The sequence below is a fragment of the Thunnus thynnus genome, chromosome 1, assembly GCF_963924715.1.
Source record: "Thunnus thynnus chromosome 1, fThuThy2.1, whole genome shotgun sequence".
Taxonomy (NCBI): domain Eukaryota; kingdom Metazoa; phylum Chordata; class Actinopteri; order Scombriformes; family Scombridae; genus Thunnus; species Thunnus thynnus.
In genome coordinates, this window is record NC_089517.1 from 26,829,317 (window position 1) to 26,849,926 (window position 20,610).

Sequence of the window (20,610 nt, forward strand, 5' to 3'; positions counted from 1 at the left end):
CTCGGTAGGACAGGCTGGTTTAAACATAGATTAGCTAAATCAGTTTCTATCCTCCAATATGATATATAGGCCTACTGATCATCCTACAAACTGCATACCCATCATGCATTGCACCTTACTGCAACTGCTACTACTACCCTTTCCTTCCTCACCTTCCTCCTCCTTCTCTCTCTCTCTCTCTCTCTCTCTCTCTTTTTACCACACACACTGACGCCAGGTAGCAGCGTATAATTCAAAACATCAAGGCAATTTCTCTTGAGGTTCCTCACTCTTTAAGAATTAATGAAGACGTTGCTGCTTTCTCTCGTTTACTTTTTAACAAGACATTTCCCTCAGGTTGTAAGTCTCAACGGGCCTTCACATGCTCTTACTTTTCTCATTGCAGCTCAGGTCGGGTTATATGTCTTTGTGTATAATATAATAAGGCTTTGGAGGAGGGTGATGTGCATACAAGGCAAGTATGAGGACTTTCTTAAGAAAAAACTGGTGTTTAAAGTGAAAATACTTTCCAGATTTTCCAGAGAAATGTCTTTTATTGCGCCATACTGTTCAGTTTCATAACTTTACGTTAATATTATTTTAACTGCTTGTATATCTCCAAAACACAACACAGAGTGCTATAAAATCTTTATTATTTGCAATTAAACTAAATGACTCTCTCTATCCAAAATATCCAAAATTCATCTGTTACACAATACCAACAGTAGAATATTATGCATCATACCCAAATGGTTTGCTGGGGTGTTAATATGTGAGATAATGCTAATACATTCTTTAAACACTCATAACATCTTCATTTGTCATTCTGGTTGACTGCCCAGCTGTGGCATTGTTCCTTTGCCAAATTCTAATAAGACAGGCTCCACTGACAGAAAGATTAATTTGACAGTGACGCTGATATTGGTCTGGGGTTGTGCTATCCTGTCATGTATGTTCCTTTTCACTCATCTTCTGCTTGTGTTTGCTTTCTCTCTCATTCTCTAAATGTATTTTTCTCTGTCCTCTCATCCTCTCTGGTGTAAGCTGAACTCCACATCTTCCTTTCTCCTTTTATTCCTCCAGGAACACACACACAAACATATGAACACATAGAGGGGACCAGCCACAGTCCCATCACACACTCGCTCCAAACCACTCTGCTCTCCACTCTGCTTTGCTTCACTTCATTTCACTCCACAAGCCAGCATGTCAACAAAGGGTGGGGGGGGGGGGGGGGTGCTGTGCCAAAATAATAATGCCCATGGGAACCCAAGGCTCCCAGCGGGAGATTTTATTTGTTACATGAGCACTTAGCATTCATTATTTAATCGGATACAAGACTCCTGATTACATTAAGAGTTAAAATGAAATACCCTGCTTGTCTCAGTTGCTATTCACGGTCTGTCTATTCTGGCGTAAGCAGGAGATGTTTTGAGGGACGTTTATCTGTGCAGGTGAGGGTGGAGGATGGAGCAGACAGCTTACATTTAGCCTGTGGCTGCTCGTTTGGCAGTCAGTCAGATGCTCATATAGCCATAATGGAAATAGAGAGAGAGAGAGAGAGAGAGAGAGAGAGAGAGAGAGAGAGAGAGAGAGAGAGAGAGAGAGAGAGAGAGAGAAGCAGTTCTGGAAATGGAAAGGGCTTCAGTCCCCTGATTCAGCCTTTAAGCTGCTTTAGAGGATTGCTGGGTATTTTTTCTCTCCCTCTCTCTAAAACAGACAGCTGATATTGGCTCTGAACCAGAACAGGAGAGGGCAGAAGCCATGAGCTTTCACTGTGCATCTGCAGAAACAGGGCATGGAAGGGCCAAGCTGCTTTGTCTTGGCTTTATAATCCACTCTTGGGAGACACGTGACATCAGATACTGTTGCCAGGAAAGTCCTGCTGCTCCCTGCTGGGGAAGTGCTGCTACAAGTGGCCATCTGTCCTCAGTTGACCACTAGAGACCTGGTTCATGTCTAGCTAAATATTTCACTTAGTTAGAGCATCTGTTTTTCTTTAGCTGACAACCCTAAAAATACATTTTGTGACATCACTGACTGGACCAGAAGTGTAGCATGCATGAAAGCTTTAACCTAGAGCAGGACAGTAACGATTTAACGTTGTACTCATACATGGATTTAGGTGAAGTTCAAGGATATGCGATCACATTTCAAATATTTCTGTAAGCGTTGTAACTGTAGCAATGTTCAGATTAAGTGAGTCTGGGCTTCAGAGAGAGACTGAGTCAGATCAGGCGAGCGAGAGCACTGTCAATATTCATCCATTTTCTATACCTGCTTATCTTGTTCTTAGGTTGTGGTGCTAGAGTGGTTCAAGTGCAGACTGATTTGAAAAGTAAAATAAGACAGAAATGCAGAACTGATATTCAGTGTGAAGGTTTACAGAATTCAGTTTTTAGGAGTTTGACCATCGATTTTCATATTATATGGAAATAAATGTTTAATGTTGAATGGTATGAAAAGCACATCCAGAAATTCAATGTGAAGTACAATTGAAAATGCTTGTATGGTTCTTTAATGCAGGCAATGAGCTACTAAGCTGAAATAAACAATAATTTTTACTTGTACCTGTAAGACTCCATAGAACAGAGTAGAACATACACATATGCATACAGTACATACATATACATACATACATGCAGTAGGTGATTTGTTCATTTTTAACAGGGGTAATGGCCCAATGGGAGGGTTAGAGTTAGGACTGCAGGATTATCATATAGGCCTAGCCTAATTCTTGATATTATAATTGCGATTATAATTTTTTGAACTGCTATTAGGCTAAATGCATATTTTGTCTAGGTCTATTATTTTACTTGATGTGAATATTACGCATATTAATAATGCTTATTTTTCAAAACACACTGTAGTTTTGACAGTATAAACTTTACCTCGAATTATGTAACTGTAGCAGCTGAGCATGGTGCGGTCAGTGCAGATTAATTTCCTCAGTCACATTACCTGCTCCACCCCTAGGTTACACCAAACATCTATTGTAAAAACTATATCTGTAGTCATGTCTCCCCTAAAATATTTTGTTACAGAGGTGGCTTGGTCTGAGGGTGTATTTTCAGCAGCACAGAGGCTACTGAATGATCATAGAAATATTATAGGAATATTATAGGCAGCAGTGTGTCTCTATGATCCTCTCACTCTTCTGCGACTACACGTTGTTACACGTTGTTGTTGCTTTGGTCATGAAGGTGACACTACTCTATAAAGAATATAGGCTACAATATAGTATAGAATTGAGTATTTACAGTATATAGTTTAGAGAATATTATACATCCAAGACAAAACTGACAGAAGGGTGGGACTGAGAAGAAAAGGCATAATTACAAATCTGTTTGGTACTTCAGCACCACGGACAGAGCCATGGATTTATCAATACACACTACTGATATTTCAGAGTCATGGTTGGGGCCATAGATTGTAACTTGCACAAACCTCAATCAGATAGAGGATCAATGGGTCAGGCAGACTATACTGACATATTAAACAACCCTCTGCCCCTGCACCATCTCTGCTACTAGGGCATGGAGAGGGGCAATGGATTTTTCTTTATTTTTTTTACTATTTTCTACATTGTAGAACAATACTGAAGACATCAACACTATGAAATAATACATATGGAATGATATAGTAAACAAAAAAGTGTTAAACTCACCAAAATATGTTTCATATTTTAGATTCCTCAAAGTAGCTACTGTTTGCCTTAATGACAGCTTTGCACACTATTGGCAGTATCTTAATCAGCTTCATGAAGTAGTCACTTGGTTTTCAATGAACAGGTGTGTCTTGTCAAAAGTTAATTGGTGGAATTGATTACCGTTTTAATGTGTTTGTGTGCCCAGGTAGTGTTGGTATGCAGCAAATAGCCATATTCGACTACTGTAGTAATCCATATTATGGCAAGAACGGCTCGACTAAATAAAGAGAAACGACAGTCCATCATTACTTTAAGACATGAAGAACTTTAAAAGTTCCTTCATGTGCAGTTGCAAAAACATCAAACGCTATGATGAAACTGGCTCCTAAACCGGAGTCAAATTCCTTATATGTGTAAACATACTTGGCCAATAAGGATTATTCTGATTATAAAACGGTTTTTCTAAATTTTCTGTGGGATTGTGACAGTATTTAGCCAACAGCACCCTCGAGTGGAGAACTAAATTATAGCAATTTTATCATAATCCACAGGGTGGCGCTGTTGAACCATGGGCTGTATGTGTCGAGCCTTTCTCCGGACACTCGCGAATGGGAACGGAAAAACCCGAGGCGAAGCCCGGAAGCTCCGACGCTACTGGTCTGGTCACTGCTGTCAGTCAGCCCGTTGTTGGAGCGATGTGTTGCGTTGGAGCTGGAGTAAAGCTCAAATGAAACATCAAAAAGCATTAAGAAGGAGTTCCTAACAAATGAAATAAGCAGTATTAAGGTATGTAATTGAACTGTCACTCGAGAGGCTCTGCTTTTTGCACTCGTCGCTCGCATGTACAGTGTTAGCATGCTAGCGATTAGCTTCTGCTAGTGGCTAGTTAACAAAGCGAGATTTAACCAGCCAGTCCGATAGGTAGCATGAGAAGTGCACAGCTAGCACGTTTCGGTGTGTGTGTGTGTGTTGATAGTGTTCAGTTTCAGTCACGACCTTTGCAGTTATCATTGTAGCAAGGAGGAAAACCCAGGTTAGTGCCCTTAGATTTACTGGTGCTCAGCGACGGCTTTACTAAATGGCCAGTTACGCATATGGCGGTTCATAAATGAGAAGGTGGTGATTTATAGGCTAGTCGATGTGAAGAGGAGCTGCAATCTCAGTCACACCTCGCCAACAAATCTGTCGGAGATGCTTCAGTTTGTGGTTTATCTGTCCATAACAAAGCATGAGCTGGCTGGGTTCAAGGTTGACCAAAGTTGTCTCCTCCAACTATTGAAAAATGGTGACATAGCAAGTAACAGTTGCATCTGAGGCGAACACAAACAAACACACGCGTGTTTCTGTGGGTATTAGTAGGCGCATTTAGCTTCAGAGAGGGGGACGATAATCATAATAGTATTTAAGAAAAACCTGGTGGTGCTCGATAGTGTTTGTCTATATTTATTTTACTATGTTTACAAAACTACCTGCTGCTAAAAGACTTATAGTTTACATTATTGTCTTGCACTACTGTCTTGTCTTATAGTCTATATTGTTTTTGCACTACAGTCTTCGTCTCTCACACTATGTTATGCACAGATTGCTCAGTTTATGAACTTACGTTTTATGTCATGTATTTTATGTCTGGCACTGTCTACCTGTTTAACTGTTGCACCACAGGCTCCTGGGAAACTGTATTTCATCCCAGTTGTACACTTGTATATGGATGGGTTGATAATAAAGAGAGTCTGAGTCTGAGTACATCTCACTGATTGTGGCATGTCAGTAAAGTATTACCACTTTAATTTGGTGGTTTGGACAGAGACCTTGGAAACGTTTAGGTGGTCAGACACACTACTGATTGATTTACCTTCCTAGAGTCGGTTCACTAGAGAAATATCCGTGCTTACACCACAGACTATTAGCAGATAAGACTTGCAGTGTCACCACATTTCTATGAATAGCTATCATGACGGGTGTGTTTCCTGTCAGTAAAAAAAAAGGAACAAAAATCACACACACCACACAGTCTCATTCAACCAAGCAAGGAAGCTATGAAGGCGTGAACCGGTAGCTGAGAGTTTGTATGTTAATAAGAAGTTTTAATGGCGAGTTTTAACACATTTTTGTGCGTTTTTTTTTCAGGTGTAAGCCTTCATGTCAGTCTACATATGTACTCCATCCTGAATGCTGGTCCAGGAGGTAAACACCACAGCATGTCATTGTGAAGAGGGAACATATTAGGTAGGTTGTCCTGCATTTTCCCTCAATTTGCATGTCTTTTGTTTAACAGAGTTTTCAAGAGTCAAATGTGTAACAACAGCAAACATAGCAAAGCAGCTAATCTCATGTCATCTGTTTGACTCTTGTTTAAAAGCCTGAAGAGTAGCATTCCTCACTTTGGCTTTCGCTGATGAAAATGAGGTTTTCTAGGGAGTTGCTCCAACAATCACAACCACGTGTGGTTTTATTTTTGGTTCTTAATGTTTTCGGAACAAATCACGTTAGTTTGGCCTTTGAGCTGTTTGGCAATTTGGAAATGTGACAGTGAAACATAAAATCACTCAGTAAATCGAAACCCATTTCTCAGACATTTTTGGCCTTAGCTGTTGTTGCTTCTAAATTTCTTTGATAGTAGACACAAGCCCTTGCTCTGACTTTGTGTGCGATGACTCTGCAATGGATTGACCCTGCAAAGTGATCTGAGCAGGATGACACTGAGGTGAGGGTCGGTTGTGTATGCCAGAAGAGAGATGAGGAGAAGGAGAGGGGGACAGAGAGGTATTGGTGGATCTTGTGTTGTGCCCTCTGACTGGGAAGGGCAGACAGCTGAACAAGCAGCCGGTGTGGCTTTAATGGACCTCCCTTTCATTGAACACAGGAAAAATCAATACACCCTAAACTGGCCAAGAGCGTTTTCTGTCCTCTTAAAGACTATGCTAATTGTTTAACAGCAAAATGACATGGTATTCAACACTAGTGACATGTTGTAAACAAAACTGTTGAGTGCACTAAAGTGAAGAGGCGCCCATGGGCAGGTATTCATAAAATTTCTACAAAAAACATTGCAGACCTGTGTGACTTGTATTGCTATAATTTTAGTTGTCCAGTTTTTGACTGGACATGATCAGGGGAGAGGGTTGTGCACTGGGACTGAAGCTGTCCAAAAGATGTCGGCTGGTATTTCTAGCATTTTCCAGCATTTCTCGTCAGCTTGTTTGAGCTTTCATGTATGTACCATGACTTATTCCCCACACAGCACTGTTTGATTGTGACAGATTTAGCCACTTGTCTCCAATAATTTCCAGTTGTTACTGTGACATGCTGCTCAGAGTAGTAACAGTAAGTCAGTCACTCACCATCATCTTCTGAACTGACTTTTTCAAATCCTGATTCATCTCTAAATTTTCTTTTCTCGTCAATGTCTTTACTGGATGATACTCTAAACAGCAGCTTCAGTCTTTTTGTTGTGCTTTCAACTCAGTTCTTTCCTCCAGTCTCAGTCTGGGTTTTTTTTTTGTTGATGCAATTAATCAATTTTTTTGCAACTCGATGCCACTTTGCTGACATCATTCAGTGACGCATGCTGTCATACCATTAATTGAAACTGTGGCTGTTGTTTATTTTGTCCACATCATGGTTTACACACAGTTCACTTGCTGACAAACCTGTGTTTCTGGTGTTGTAATGGTTTTCAGTGGGACATATTTGTTGGCTGCCGTACCTAGAATAAAGAAACTAAGGATTTGGATGGAAAAAATTTGGCTTTATTTAGCCAATACCTATTCATTAAAATATGCCTGGATCAGCCCAGACCCCATTCAGCTCGGGTAATGAAGAACAACCCAGCTGCTGTTATTTTTGTTATTTAGGCCTAGAGGAAAATGTTCGTTTTACAAAATATCCATATTTATGTGGACAAAGCCTAAAGGCTCTTGTGTACCCACTCAGGTGTTTTCAATTACTCTGACTAACTAGACATCTTGTCAGGTGGAAGCTGGGTGGAGCCTGTGTGAATTGAGTCATTTCACCAAAATCTATGTACTAATTAGAATGATTGTAGTGTAGTTGTCCTGGTAGCTCAATTTTAATTTACTGGGAGTAAATTCAACTTGTCAAAATGTTTTTGGAAAAAAAATAAATAAATTTTTGACAGTGATTTTCAATGCCTGACAAAGATCACCAAACATTTCTCTATTAAATTTAGTCTTTGCACCTGTAGACATTTTTTAGATATGCATGCTCCACACTCTGTTTGTCTAGTGTATAAGTTGTCCCGCAGTAACAGGTGAGGGAGATGTCAGTCAAGAGTAGTTTGTGCACAGTCTTGAGAAGAGGGCCTAATCAGACTACATAAGTCCACCTGTGTAGGTGGACAATCTGTGTCTAGGGGGGGGGGTTAACGTATAATTAGGAAGTAAAAAAACAAAATTGTCTCAGTCTTTACCGAAACATTGGGTTTCCAAAATGTGAACTTCATAAACCAGCACTCCAACATAGAGACAGAGCGCAATTAACTCCCACCCACACCGGAGGGGAAAACAATTCATCGCTCTTCATTGACTTTGTATTGAGTGAAGGTGCCTCCTTGTCACTTCTGTTTGCTAGCAAACAACAGAAAAATGCCTAAAAGCTGCTGTGTGGTGGGATGCATTACCAAGAGGGTAAAGAACCCAGAACTAAGTTTTTATAAGCTGCCGAACTGAAAAACTGAGGCTTTAAGAAGAAAAACATGGATAACATTACAGGGCTGTGTGCTGAGCAGTGGAAGAGACAGACCCAACCTGAGCTGCACGGACAGCCTGCAGCTCAAAAACCTCCGTAAAATTGACACATATACCTGGACACGCTGCTAGTCACAGAGAACATGCATGAAAGTAAAAACAGAACAGCTGTTTAATTGAAAGTTATGCAGTGTTTAGAGGTGTTTAAATCACAGAATAGATAATCTGCATTCAGCTGAAATGCTAACTGTAAAAAGAACCTGAATGGGAAATGATTGCATGGCTGTGCGTGTCATTTTCTCAACTCTGTTTACAAACTGTAGTCACTATAACAGCTGTGAAGTGTTATGCCAGCCTGTTATGTGGTGCGGTTTGCTATACAGTTGTGCTATCTCTACTGTAGACGTGATGTCAGCTTTGCATTCATGTATTGCATCTTATCCTATACAATATAACTGGTTTCAGCATATGCTATAAACTACCTTTCCCTCTCTGGTAGACATATGGTGCTAAAATAATCCTCTGACATGATGAAATCTCATGTTTTTAGCTAGCCACAGGCATTTTGTTAGTGTCTCAGCCCTTGGTTGCATCTTCTGGCGCCGGTTGTTTTCCCCTCTGGTGGGTGTGGTTTTCAGAGTATGACACGTTGCGCTCTGTCTCTATATCAAGTAGTCTGTCTCTAAAAGAGCATGATTTTGCAGAACAAGTAATTTATCTTACTCCCCTCAAAAACTGTTTTAATAGGTCATGTTGGCCTTGTGGTTAAGATGGTTTGATTTTGTTGAATGTCATACCTCTAACTCTCTCCCCATGTTAACTGCTTTCTTCTGAACTGTCACCTGTCTAATGAAGGCAGAAAAAAATGCCAATAAACTGGTGTTTTTAAAAACTGTTAATATCTTTGCAGGATTAGATGTCATCTGTTTCAAAGAGTGGCTCTGTTATATCTGAATAAAGATTTAGAAATACTCCACTCATTGCACCCACATAAACTCACATCAGCCCCTGCAGGGGATAAATGTCAGTGCAGTCTGTCATACTGTCTGTACAATTATACTTGACATGCCATTGAGACAGGGCCCTTAGTTAGTTTGGCTGGAACAATGACTCAACCACGACCTTGAACATGAAATATTGGCAACAAACAATATTAAAGCAGCAGTATTTGTTTTGTGTTTTTATATTAGCTTTTAGAAAGAGGCTGTCTGTGTTATTGTAGGTATTTTTCTCATTTTGTTGAAATTATTTCTGAAATTTGCATTTCTGAAAGATTTACATTTAAATGCAAAGCTTTGCACCTTTTGTAGTAGAGTGTTTGGGGAGCATAGCCTCATAGAAGCCATTTTTAAGTAAGTAAAAGTTACTAAAAACGATATATTCTGGGAAAACTTACAGTGACATGCCACCTACCACAACAAGCCTATAACCGTCCAGTCATAAATGTTCAGATTAGATGTAATGTTTGATCCAAACTGGGCCTTAAAGCCAGTTGTTTGCGCAGACTTGCTGCATTACCAGCCTCTTATTAGCTTGTTTGTCTTACTGATGTATTGAAAAGGGTTGTGATAGCATGGGTCCTATGTCTGTGGAGTTTATGGCTCTCGATTTTCTGACAGCCTGGAAGACATCTCTGCTGGTTTGGGGTTTCAGCTCAGCAGGGCAAAAGCCTGCCATCCTTGTGGGCATTCCCATTTTGCAAGCAATCGCAATGACACCCACTGACAGGCAAAGTTTTTGGATGCAAGCAGAAACAAACAGCAGTGTGGCGTTTGGAAGACAGCCTGGTTGGCTGGTCAGCTAAAGACTGACAGCTTTGCTTTGTGCCACTAATCTCATTCTCAGTGGAAATGTCTAATTTGATTTAAACGCTTAGCCTAAGGAAACAATCATTTGTTTCAAAGCAGTACATCAGAATCTACTGAAAAACACCATATCAATAAATGCAGTAAGTGTCTAACAACTTAGTAGTTCACCAGCTTAGTAGTTTTAGTAAGGATTGAACTACATATGGCTGGTAAGCTGTAGAAGCATGTTAAACAGGATTCTTCAATAACAGGTTGTTGTTTCAGCACTGACTCCAGCTTTCATTTCAGAAATGAAGAACATGTATATTCTAGGTCTGTACCCGACTCAGGACTTTGTCAGTTGAATCAGATTTGGCTGAAGGAGATTTGACTGTTTGTTCCTTTTTTTTCAAATATACTATCTGGCAATCAGAAAATCCATTGACGTGAGTTTCGGTTATGATTTTGACCACATTAACATAGTCAAATGCAACAGAGTCATGACGACATATTTTTTATCATTTAAAATTCAATAAAAGACAGCTGCATATGATGCAAGATTCGAGTTGTGACTGCTCGACTCAGTCGACTGAGGGATCCCTGACAGATGATTTGACTCATTGACTTTCATGGGGCAGCCCCAGTATATTCATCATTCATTTTCAAAGAAGACAGTGTCATGACAGCCAGTCACAGCTGGGGACACACCCCTAATGTGCCTAGTAAGTTTCTAATGGGTTCTAATGTCCTCTTTTTTTATAATTATGTTTATTTCATTTCATGCTTCCCACCACCATCTAATGTCTTTCCTGTATGAGACGATGACAGACTTGAGGAGTGTGAGGGGAATCGTTCTGCTGTGTCAATGCGTGCTTTATTTAGCAAAAACCTTTTTCAGTTCAATATATATTTTTCATCTTAAATAGATTCACATCTACTAAACTTATATCATCAGTAGCCACCTGATGCAGATGCAGCTGAAATTGTTCTGGGTGGTTTGCCAGCTTATTTGGGTTGGGCAGCATGTAACTTCCGCAGTGATCAGGGAAATATTGATCTGAGAAGACAATCATCTGGGTCTGTTCTAAGTGCTTAAAGAGCAAATACACATTTTCACACTAAATCCATGGTCTATCCAATAAATTAGCCTGTTTCATTGTATTAAAGTGGTATCTGACTAAGGTGGGTCATTAAAGGAAAGATCGTTTTTTGTGTAATATGGAAGCAAAAAATTTTAAAACTTTCCATTTCAGTTGTATCGTGAGCTCCATGAGTATTTCTGCATAGACATATGGACTTTTTGGATCTGACTTCTTCTAATCTAACATTAAATTGTTCTCTGAGTTTCCTTTTTGCACCAAAGAAGCCTAAAGTGTGTTTTTGCACTGCCTTGTTTTATCGGTTTACTTTGTCTCAGTGAGTCACAGTGAACACTGTGAGCTGAAAGTAACTGGGTCTACAGATTATTATTAGCCTGTATTCCTCACACACATTTACCTCTGCTGCAGGATCAGTTTCCTAAAGGGAGCAGGGCAGTCATTGATTTATCTTGAAGCTGCCAACATAGTCTCTTGAGTTGGTCCTGAATGAGCTCTTGTGACCTTGACATAAATATAGAAGAAGAAACCGTCAATGACTCATGTCTCTTGTAATAACAGCCCTGAGCTTGAAGAGTTGAGTACAAGGTTGAGTCACCCTTTTCTTTACAGTCACAGTAGAGCTGTAAGGATGATGGTAGTTGATCAGTCGGTCATCTGACCACCACTTTGGTTTGAACAAGATGTCTTAACAGCCAATCCCATTCACGAGTCATGAAGTGTCAGATATTGCTTAAGTCTAGATAACTTCTCTACTCTTATTCATCAATGCAGCTCATGAACATGAAATCTTTTTAGGCATAATTTTTTTGAGGCATTATATCTGCACACATGTATGCTTTTTTAAATGCCGTCTTTACAACACGTAGCTGTCTTGTGATCAACGTATTCATACTGGAGGAAGTACAAACCCTCATCTACCCACCACACATACACACAACTGAACGGTTTTGAAATCTAAAGAAAATTTGAAAAATTTATCGTGGGAAGACAGAGACTGTATTAATATGTTTATTTTTTAAAATATTTCCTCTTCTCATAGGGCAGGATGCAGTCTTCAAACCACCGACTGCGAGATATGGAGCAGCACCACCCACTGCTGTCGGCAGGTGCAGATGTCGAGACGGGGAGCCTGGCAGCCGGAGTGATGGTTGGGGGTCCCCACACGGGCCACACAGCGGGGAACCGCACACTGTGGTTCATCCAGGACAGCTGTGGTATGGTGTGTGCAACCATGACCTGGTTCCTGGTCCTGTATGCTGAATTCGTAGTGAATTTTGTCATGCTTCTGCCTGCCAAGAACTTCTGGTACTCGCTGCTGAACGGGGCCACCTTCAACTCCCTGGCTGTGCTGGCATTGGCCTCACATCTGCGCACCATGTTGACTGACCCGGTAAGAATGCATAGGAGAGAAATGGAACATTGGGGACGAGGAGGAAAGCAAGGTTTTGAAGAGAAGAGGATGTGAAAACATTGTGTGCGTTTACAAAACAACTACCATAATTAAAATTTTTAAAAAATAATGGTCATGTGGAGCACCTCAAAAAAACAGAATAAATCTTGCATTAACAGTATTAGCAGAATGTGATCATTTGTTTAAGGAAGTGTCCTATTAAAATAACTTTAAATTCATTGAACTAGTGCTCAGGATTAGGATAGGGTTGTGGTCAGGAATTATGTAGCAGGAGAGTCTGCCAGTACTTCCTACAGCACGACCAAGAACTGCTGTCATGTCCAAACTCCTACCAGACGCTGTCACTCACTCACTGATTTGGACAGTGAGCTGGGTGACAGAGTGTGAAGAGATGCTGGTTGGTAAAGCAGTATAGAGCAGCCTATTAAATTGTATGGGGCTAGATGTCTCCTGACACAACAGTTTAATCTGCTAATATAAGAGCAGTATTTGGTGTTTTTTTTTACCAAATAATCCAAGTTAATAAACGACCCAGGAACAAACAGGGGACTTGTTGTTTTCCACCTTACCTGAAAACTGTGAATTCTCTCAGAGTATTCAAGAAACAATATGTACTGTTTTGAAAGGAAAATATTTAAAAGTTTAGTTAAACTGTTGAAATACTGTAAAATACAATTTTTCTCCTGAAAGTCCAATTATCTTGATACAGATCGTTTCATTGACAGCTGCTTTTTAATTCTCCTGTATGACATGAAGTCTTGTGATATTTACAAATGGTAAATAAATGGGATGCCTTTTCCTACTGGAGTGTGTGATGGCACAGGCAAAAGGAAATGCCAAAGGTGTTATTCTTCAGTTTTTTTTTTGATACTTTGTGACTAATCTTGGTGAATTCAACCAATTCGTGCTTGGGGGGGTTATGGGTCAAATACTGTTAGTGCTGCCGCCGCATCATCGATTCATGCTTACTCAGAGGAGCTAGATGTCTGATGACAGCTCCACTGGTTCTTTCCAGACCAATAGCTTAGCCTTTACACAGAAGGTTGTGCAGTAGTGTGTCAAACTCTGGTTTCATCTAAGCTTTAAAGGTCTTAAGTTTATTTGTGCATTTGGCTTTAAGTGGCAGTTACACCTGACTGTGATTCACACAGGTAACAGCTCTGTTGTAGTGTCTCTGACCAAAGAGAGTCCTTTAGTTGGTATCATGCCCTGCATCCTGTCAGAATGACAATAAAACCAGCAGGGTCAGCGTTTCCTGCATATTCAGTCAAAATCAAACATCCATCCAAGTAGAGGACCTCTTTTTCATAAGCCTAGAAATATAAAATCAACAGTTAAATTGCTGCATGCACAGAGACACAGCTTGACTTCTCAAAGCCTGTAGCATATTGCACTCGTTTGGACCTTTTGAACTGACAGGATTTTGTCTTTGTCTGTCTGCCCACCTCCTTAGGGTGCAGTTCCCAAGGGCAACGCAACCAAGGAGTACATGGAGAGCTTGCAGCTGAAACCTGGAGAGGTCATCTACAAGTGCCCAAAGTGCTGCAGCATCAAGCCTGAGAGAGCACACCACTGCAGGTCAGTCTAGCTTTCGTAAACAAGTTTACACAAAACTGATGTTCTTTCACCTCATCTTATAGTGTTCAAATTGGGCTTTAGAAAACAACTTTATACACACACTTTGTGTTACAGCAGCAGTAAAATTGATATTAACAGAGTCACTGTGTCATGCAATAACATAATTTCTCTCTCCTGTCTGCAGTATTTGTAAAAGATGCATCCGGAAGATGGATCACCATTGTCCCTGGGTCAATAACTGTGTGGGAGAAAAGAATCAGAGATTCTTTGTACTTTTCACTGTAAGTACACAGACGTACTCATGGAGTGGTCAGTTTTCTTTTGAATTTAATAACAGTGTTTGGCTCTGGTAGGTTTTAGGGATGCACATTTTACACACAGTAATTTATTTGATCAGTTAATGCCAATTATAATAAATTAAGTATATTTTCATTATAGCACAACAATAAAAATCCAAGTGGCTAGTACATGTCTTCTCTAATGTCCGTGAACATTTTCACCAACAATCAAAACACATTACCATAGAAACTTTCAAGTGGCTTTATCCTTGACTTTAATTTTAGAAGTACTTGAAGAAGTACATAAATCACATTTATTTATCTGCGGAAAGTGAAATTAGACAAAACCAATCCCTTGTAGAAAATTGTTCCACTTACTCATATTTCATGGTGAAATAACCAGCTCAGCAGTGATGTTGTGCATGACAGACACAGGCCTACATGAGATGTACTCTCATAGCCAGATGTGACTCTCTTGACAACATCAGCACTTTTTTATAGCTTCGTATGCTGACTAGAACTTTGGATGACAGAAACATAAAGCTGTCATGTGGCTGAGCAGTACAAGGTCACCTATGTGATGAGATTCTTAGTTGGCTCTCACAGATTACCATAAACATAGGCTATAAATGTAAAGTAAAAAAATAGAAGGTTTTAAAGTTAAACAACAGACCAGAAATTAAAGAGGCTACACGAGCACATTATTTACAAACCAACCTGGTGGACAAGAGAGGAATGACGCCTCTTTTCTGCCATTTCTTTGTCACTTTTTCTAATTATCTCTTCCCCCTGTTTTTGTTTTGTTTTTTTCTACACAGATGTACATAGCCTTGATTTCTGCCCATGCTCTGGGCCTCAGTGGTATGCACTTCTTCACCTGTATTAAAGTCCAGTGGAACGGTAAGGCCTCTCTGTCTTACAGGATTGACTTTAATGTGTTTGAGTCAAAAAGACAAACACAGAATGTCAAAGAGATGTAGTTTATGTGTTAAAGATAAAGCTATTTATGCAAGAGATGTAAACTGCGTAGAGACATAAAGAGAGACAGACAGAGTGGGAAAAAAAGAAAGAGATTGTTACTCTGTTGTAAGAACAGCTGCTCTGTACAGGTTGTTGTAGCTGTGCAGCACAAATCATCACAGAACTGCCATTGATCTTTTCCCGCTCCCTTGTGGGTTTCTCGGTAGGACTGAACCAGGAAAGATATAAGATGAAGATAATATTTCATTCTTGGAACACCGGCTTCTATTGCCCTCTACTGGAATATAGTTTAAAATTGTTTCCCATGATCTAAGCTACTGTGACAGGTGCCTCTTTTTTTGGCCCATTTTGCAGCATTTTACCCAGAAGTCTATTGTGGTCTTTTAAGTCCTTTAAGGGAAGCTGTATAAGCCTTTGGAATCTGACATTTCTGTTGTCATGTGCAAAATAAAAACTCTACCTTTCTTTCTCTCTGCTGGCGACCAGAGTGCAGTGAATTCTCTCCAGGGGTGTCTGTGCTGCTGCTGATCTTCCTCTGTCTCGAAGCCATCCTCTTCCTCACTTTCACTGCTGTAATGTTTGGTACGCAGATCCACTCCATCTGCAACGACGAGACGGTTGGTATCCACTGTACTTTACACTCTGTTTATGTGGCAGGGCGGGTCACTGTAAGATGTGTGAGGGAACCTTAGTCGTGATAAATGTCCTGTCTTAATATAATTGTGTGCCTTTAGCACGCTTATTAGCTGAAGTTATCAGATTACTTAATAAGGAATGTTTAATTTACAGACGAGTTTGAATGTCTTGCAGGAGATTGAACGTCTTAAAAACGAGAAGCCAACATGGGAGCGTCGCATGAGATGGGATGGAATGAAAGCTGTGTTCGGAGGTCCACCCTCTCTGCTCTGGTGCAATCCATTCACCGGCCTGCGTCTTCGGCGTCTCATGCTGTTGACCCACGGTCGTCGTGGCGGGTCTGAGTTTTCTGTCTGAGAGAAGGGCAGACAGATGCAGCTCACCAACACTTGGTCATCCCTAAAGCAAGATCTCTTATATGTCCTCCTTGGATGGGGCTAAGATGGACATCTGCTCCCTGGGGCTGTCCTTCATGTGTGGGTGACTGGGAGACAGGCTGCTTCAGTGGGACTCCAGTGCATCACAACCACCACTGAAAGTTTGTATTGTCACTCTCACATGCTGATGTAGACCCAACACCTTAGGTCTGCACAAGTATGTTAAACAGCTGGGATATGGTTTAAACATGAGCAGCTTTTCGGTTTGTTTGTGTGTTTTTAGGTAACGCATGCAGTATGTAACTCAAGTGAGTCTTTTATTCCTTGTGAGACCGTCCAAGGTGCTGTTCGAACTCAACTCATGCACCCTCAGTACACAACTTCAGCAGTTTGTTTTCTTTGCTGCGCTGATGAGATTCAAGGTTAGTATTTGATTTTTTTTGGGGGGGGGGGCAGGGGGGGGTGGAAGGACCAGCAGCATATCTTTGATTATCACTGGACCCAGACAAGTGGATCTAAATGGGTAAAAGCTTGAAACTGTTGTACTAAACCCAGACAAGGAAATCACAGTCAAGGACACACACTACTTATACGGCACTTGAGAAAGCCTGTATGTGGAGCACAGTGGACATCAGAAATGGATCTGTGCTGCCTTGATTTGCATGTATTACAGCTCAATCAGTCAGCATCTCAGCCAGGAAATGAGGCTTTCACTATCTCTAAATGAACCAACAGGCGACTGTGAACACAAGCCTCATTCTTATTCAGCAGGACTGATTGGCTTTTCCTATCCGTTCATCTCTTTTGTCATGTTTTTCCTTCCATGGGCTGAAATCTTTGATTCTTTTGGTTACTCAGACCAGTAGAAATACATTTTTCCTTTTTATTAAATAACTGCTGAAATGTCTGGGTTAACTTTCATCACAGTGACCAATCCTCAACAGTTTGTGATAATGACTCACTGGAGATGACTACTGTTTATTCTGAATCTTTTATTTTGACAAAAACATTTTTGTATTAGCGGTACTTAAATGTCCATTTCACCACTCCTACATGCTGCTCTACAGCTCATTCTCCACAAACCTACAGTGATCCTCAGACCGCTGATATGCCTCCCAGTGTTTCCATAATGAAGCGATTGGTCGAGCAAGACTGAATGTCATTAAGTTTGGATTGTTATACCCATACATCAGCTGTTCTTTATGTGAAAAAACTGGGGGCTACTTCTGTGTGTAGTTAGAAACCATATGCAAGAACAGTTGAATACGACTTCATAGCATTTAAACCTGAAAAGCAAAACCTTACAAACGCCCCGAGACCGAGCCAAGTTTCAGACACGGTGGCTTTGCCTGCTCCTTGTCCATCGTGTGGTGCGATGTTCTTGAAAAGGAGAACTTAAAACACTAGCACAACCTCCTTTGGCAAGCTCTGAGCCTGTTCTGATCTACAGAGCCAAGCTTCATTGTGCAGTCAGCCTGTAGAATTAAAAAGGAGCTGCTTTGCTAAAAGAGGCTGTAGGACAAGGCTCATTATACAAGCTTTAATAATGAACAAAGTCTTGGGGAGCTCAGCAGATGCTTGTGGAGGCCTTTCCTGCTTCACTCCAGAAATGTCAGGCCGGTAACAGCTAGTGGCAGGACAGTAGCAAAAATGTTTCCAGTGTTACTAGATCACGTATCTATGCCTTTTGTAAAATCATTCAGTCAAATGAATTTATTGGCTTGAAAGATTTAGTCTTTATTGCCATATTTATGAAAGTGTTTTCTCAATTTGTGACAACTTGTCTCCAATTTTTACTCTGCATAATAAACGGGCGTTTGCACTGGATTAATGTGGCTTTTTGAATCTAGAGTTCAGGATTTAAAGTCAGATTCTGACTAATCAGCTAGTGTTGTCTAATCTAGATTCTCAAAGTCTCATTTTGATCGCGTGTTGGACAATATACTGCTATTTGTTCTCATCTGTGGTTGTCAGGAGAAGGAACTTTTTCTCCACTGTTTACACTAAATGATATGCTATGGCTAAAATGTTTTAAAGAAACATGCTGTCGTTAGAATGTAAAACGTATCTATGTTGGGACTAAGGGACACAGCACTGAAAGCTAACTGATATCAGGGGAATTTATTAATGCTGGCCTCTCATTTCTCCTTTTATTCTGCTGGACTGCATCAACTCAGCAATTGTTTTCTGATGAAATGCTGGGAGATCACTTTTATCAGTCTAACAGTGACATTCTTTCTCTATTTTCATTACTGTTTATTCAGCTAGTCCCTAATCCTAATACGCTCAATGTCCTTTTTATTTTATGTGGTGCAAAATGAAAATGAATAAAGTTAAGCCAATACACATGGCATGTCTATAAATACTGTATCAATGTATAAATGAAAGACTAAAGAATATATAAGACTTTTGAGAATACAACAGGAACATCCATGCTGTTTAAATTTTGCAGATGCAAAAAATATCTTGCTAATCAAGCAACAGCTGTCATTACAAATAGTTGCGAGTGTTAACAGCAAAAATGCATTCAGAGCCCCCGAGAGGCCTGAAGTCCAATAAACACAATGTAATTAGAATAGAAGTACATATCCGAGGCAGGACTAATGCACTGCTAAACTTTTATTTCTGTCTGTAGAAAGTAGCAGAACGTCAGAGCTAATTATTGATTGACAAATTTTACTACGTTGACTGGGTATAAATACTTGATGTTGACTGGTACTGCTTGGTTGTTGTGTACCAGTATTCTGCAATAGGAGTAGTCCCGTTTCATGACCAAACTCAGATGCTGTAATCAGGAAACACAGGATATGTCGTTCACAATCGTGTTCAGTAACAGAATCAGTGAATGATGATATTTAAAGGATAACACTGGTAAAACATGGTATTTTGAGCCTTTCTCCACCTTCTGCTTTATCATTTCGGGGAAAAGAAAAACGCCATCACTATTGGGAGTGGATCGTGTGACGATGTGCAAAATTGTGTAAACCAATACAATTTTATTCTGTCAAAGGGGATTTGCACAGAAAGTCTAGTGTAAAGAACAATTTATGATGTAAAGTAACGATTATTAACAGGATGAATGTTTGATCATAGGATTACCATTGACATTGTCATGAACAGTTGAGAAATGTTTTGTTTCCTGCTCTCCTGAGAGAATGTTTATCAAGAACAAAAGTCCTCCAGCTTTATAAACAAAGTATAAAGGTTACTATTAACAAAATATAAATGGAATGTTTTATTTGAGTTTTTTTTAATTAATGTGTCATAATCTTATAATGTCATATCTTTAATGTCATTCTTTTACATAATAAACTTGATTAAATTAAAACTATGAACTGTGATTTTTTGTCCATCATATAGTCACTGTTCTTTATTTGTGGGTTTTGTCGTTTGTTTCTGGATAACATAGAACACGTTGTGGCTTTTACATTAACATGTTGCAGATCTGCTAGAAGCAAAAAAAGAAATTAGATATCAGATATTAGGGACAGCTGATAAAGTATATACCATCTTTTCACTTTCCCTGAAGTTGAGATGTAACAAGATGGAGTAGAGATTAATTGCCTGTAGAGAGTAGTGTTGCTGCAGCACCAAAGAGAAGTAAAAGACAAGTGTAAGATTTTGTGACACATATGTAACCCCCTGAGCAAATTAGTGATAAAATGCTGAATTATTTTAAGTGTACATTTATGGCCATTGGAATTCCCTCCAAATACCTCCACAGTTAAACAACAGACACACACAGGTCATGCTATGGACATTTTGAATACTACAAAACAGTACAATTAATGTAACCTAACTGTAGAAATGAGTAACAAACACAAGAATATAAAACTGAAAACATAAACTGGGTGTCTGACTGTATTACTGCAATCAGGTCGTGCTGAAATGAGTATGGTGAATGAAACGTTATCAAATAAACAATACATTTTAAGAAAAAGGCGAGAGTGTGTTGTTGACTCACTTCAAAACAGTTGATGGGATAATGATGTTTTCTGCTGGTGTGAAACTTGAGAGTCTGTGTGACTGTATGTGTCCTGATCTTAGTCTTGAAGGCAGCATTTACTGTCTTCAAGGCCCACATTTTGTCTCTATGAGCACGATTAACGGGAATCCGAAGACTGCTGT

The 20,610-nt window shown here is 39.9% G+C and overlaps 1 protein-coding gene across 2 annotated transcripts; it reads left to right on the forward strand.

Annotated features, from left to right (window-relative positions):
* The first annotated feature begins 4,247 nt into the window (after nt 1-4,247).
* On the forward strand, nt 4,248-19,813 carry zdhhc7 (zinc finger DHHC-type palmitoyltransferase 7). Of its 2 annotated transcripts, XR_010928806.1 has the most exons (9): nt 4,248-4,414; nt 5,756-5,854; nt 12,261-12,611; nt 14,086-14,210; nt 14,395-14,491; nt 15,307-15,388; nt 15,956-16,086; nt 16,280-16,643; nt 16,766-19,813. XR_010928806.1 is itself a non-coding variant. In XM_067593550.1 (8 exons), the coding sequence occupies exons 3-8, from the start codon at nt 12,267-12,269 to the stop codon at nt 16,460-16,462; spliced, it is 963 nt and encodes a 320-aa protein (XP_067449651.1). In that variant the 5' UTR covers nt 4,248-4,414; nt 5,756-5,854; nt 12,261-12,266; the 3' UTR covers nt 16,463-19,813. The 2 variants fall into 2 exon arrangements, 1 of the variants encoding a protein (XP_067449651.1); XM_067593550.1 differs by having other exon boundaries at nt 16,280-19,813.
* The last annotated feature ends 797 nt before the right edge of the window (nt 19,814-20,610 follow it).

Bases quoted from the DNA above. Each gene is read 5' to 3' on its own strand.
- zdhhc7 (XM_067593550.1), top strand. From the start codon at position 12,267: ATGCAGTCTTCAAACCACCGACTGCGAGATATGGAGCAGCACCACCCA. The intron at 14,211-14,394 runs GTCAGTCTAGCT...TCCTGTCTGCAG, and splicing joins GAGAGAGCACACCACTGCAG to TATTTGTAAAAGATGCATCC. The intron at 14,492-15,306 runs GTAAGTACACAG...TTTTCTACACAG, and splicing joins GATTCTTTGTACTTTTCACT to ATGTACATAGCCTTGATTTC.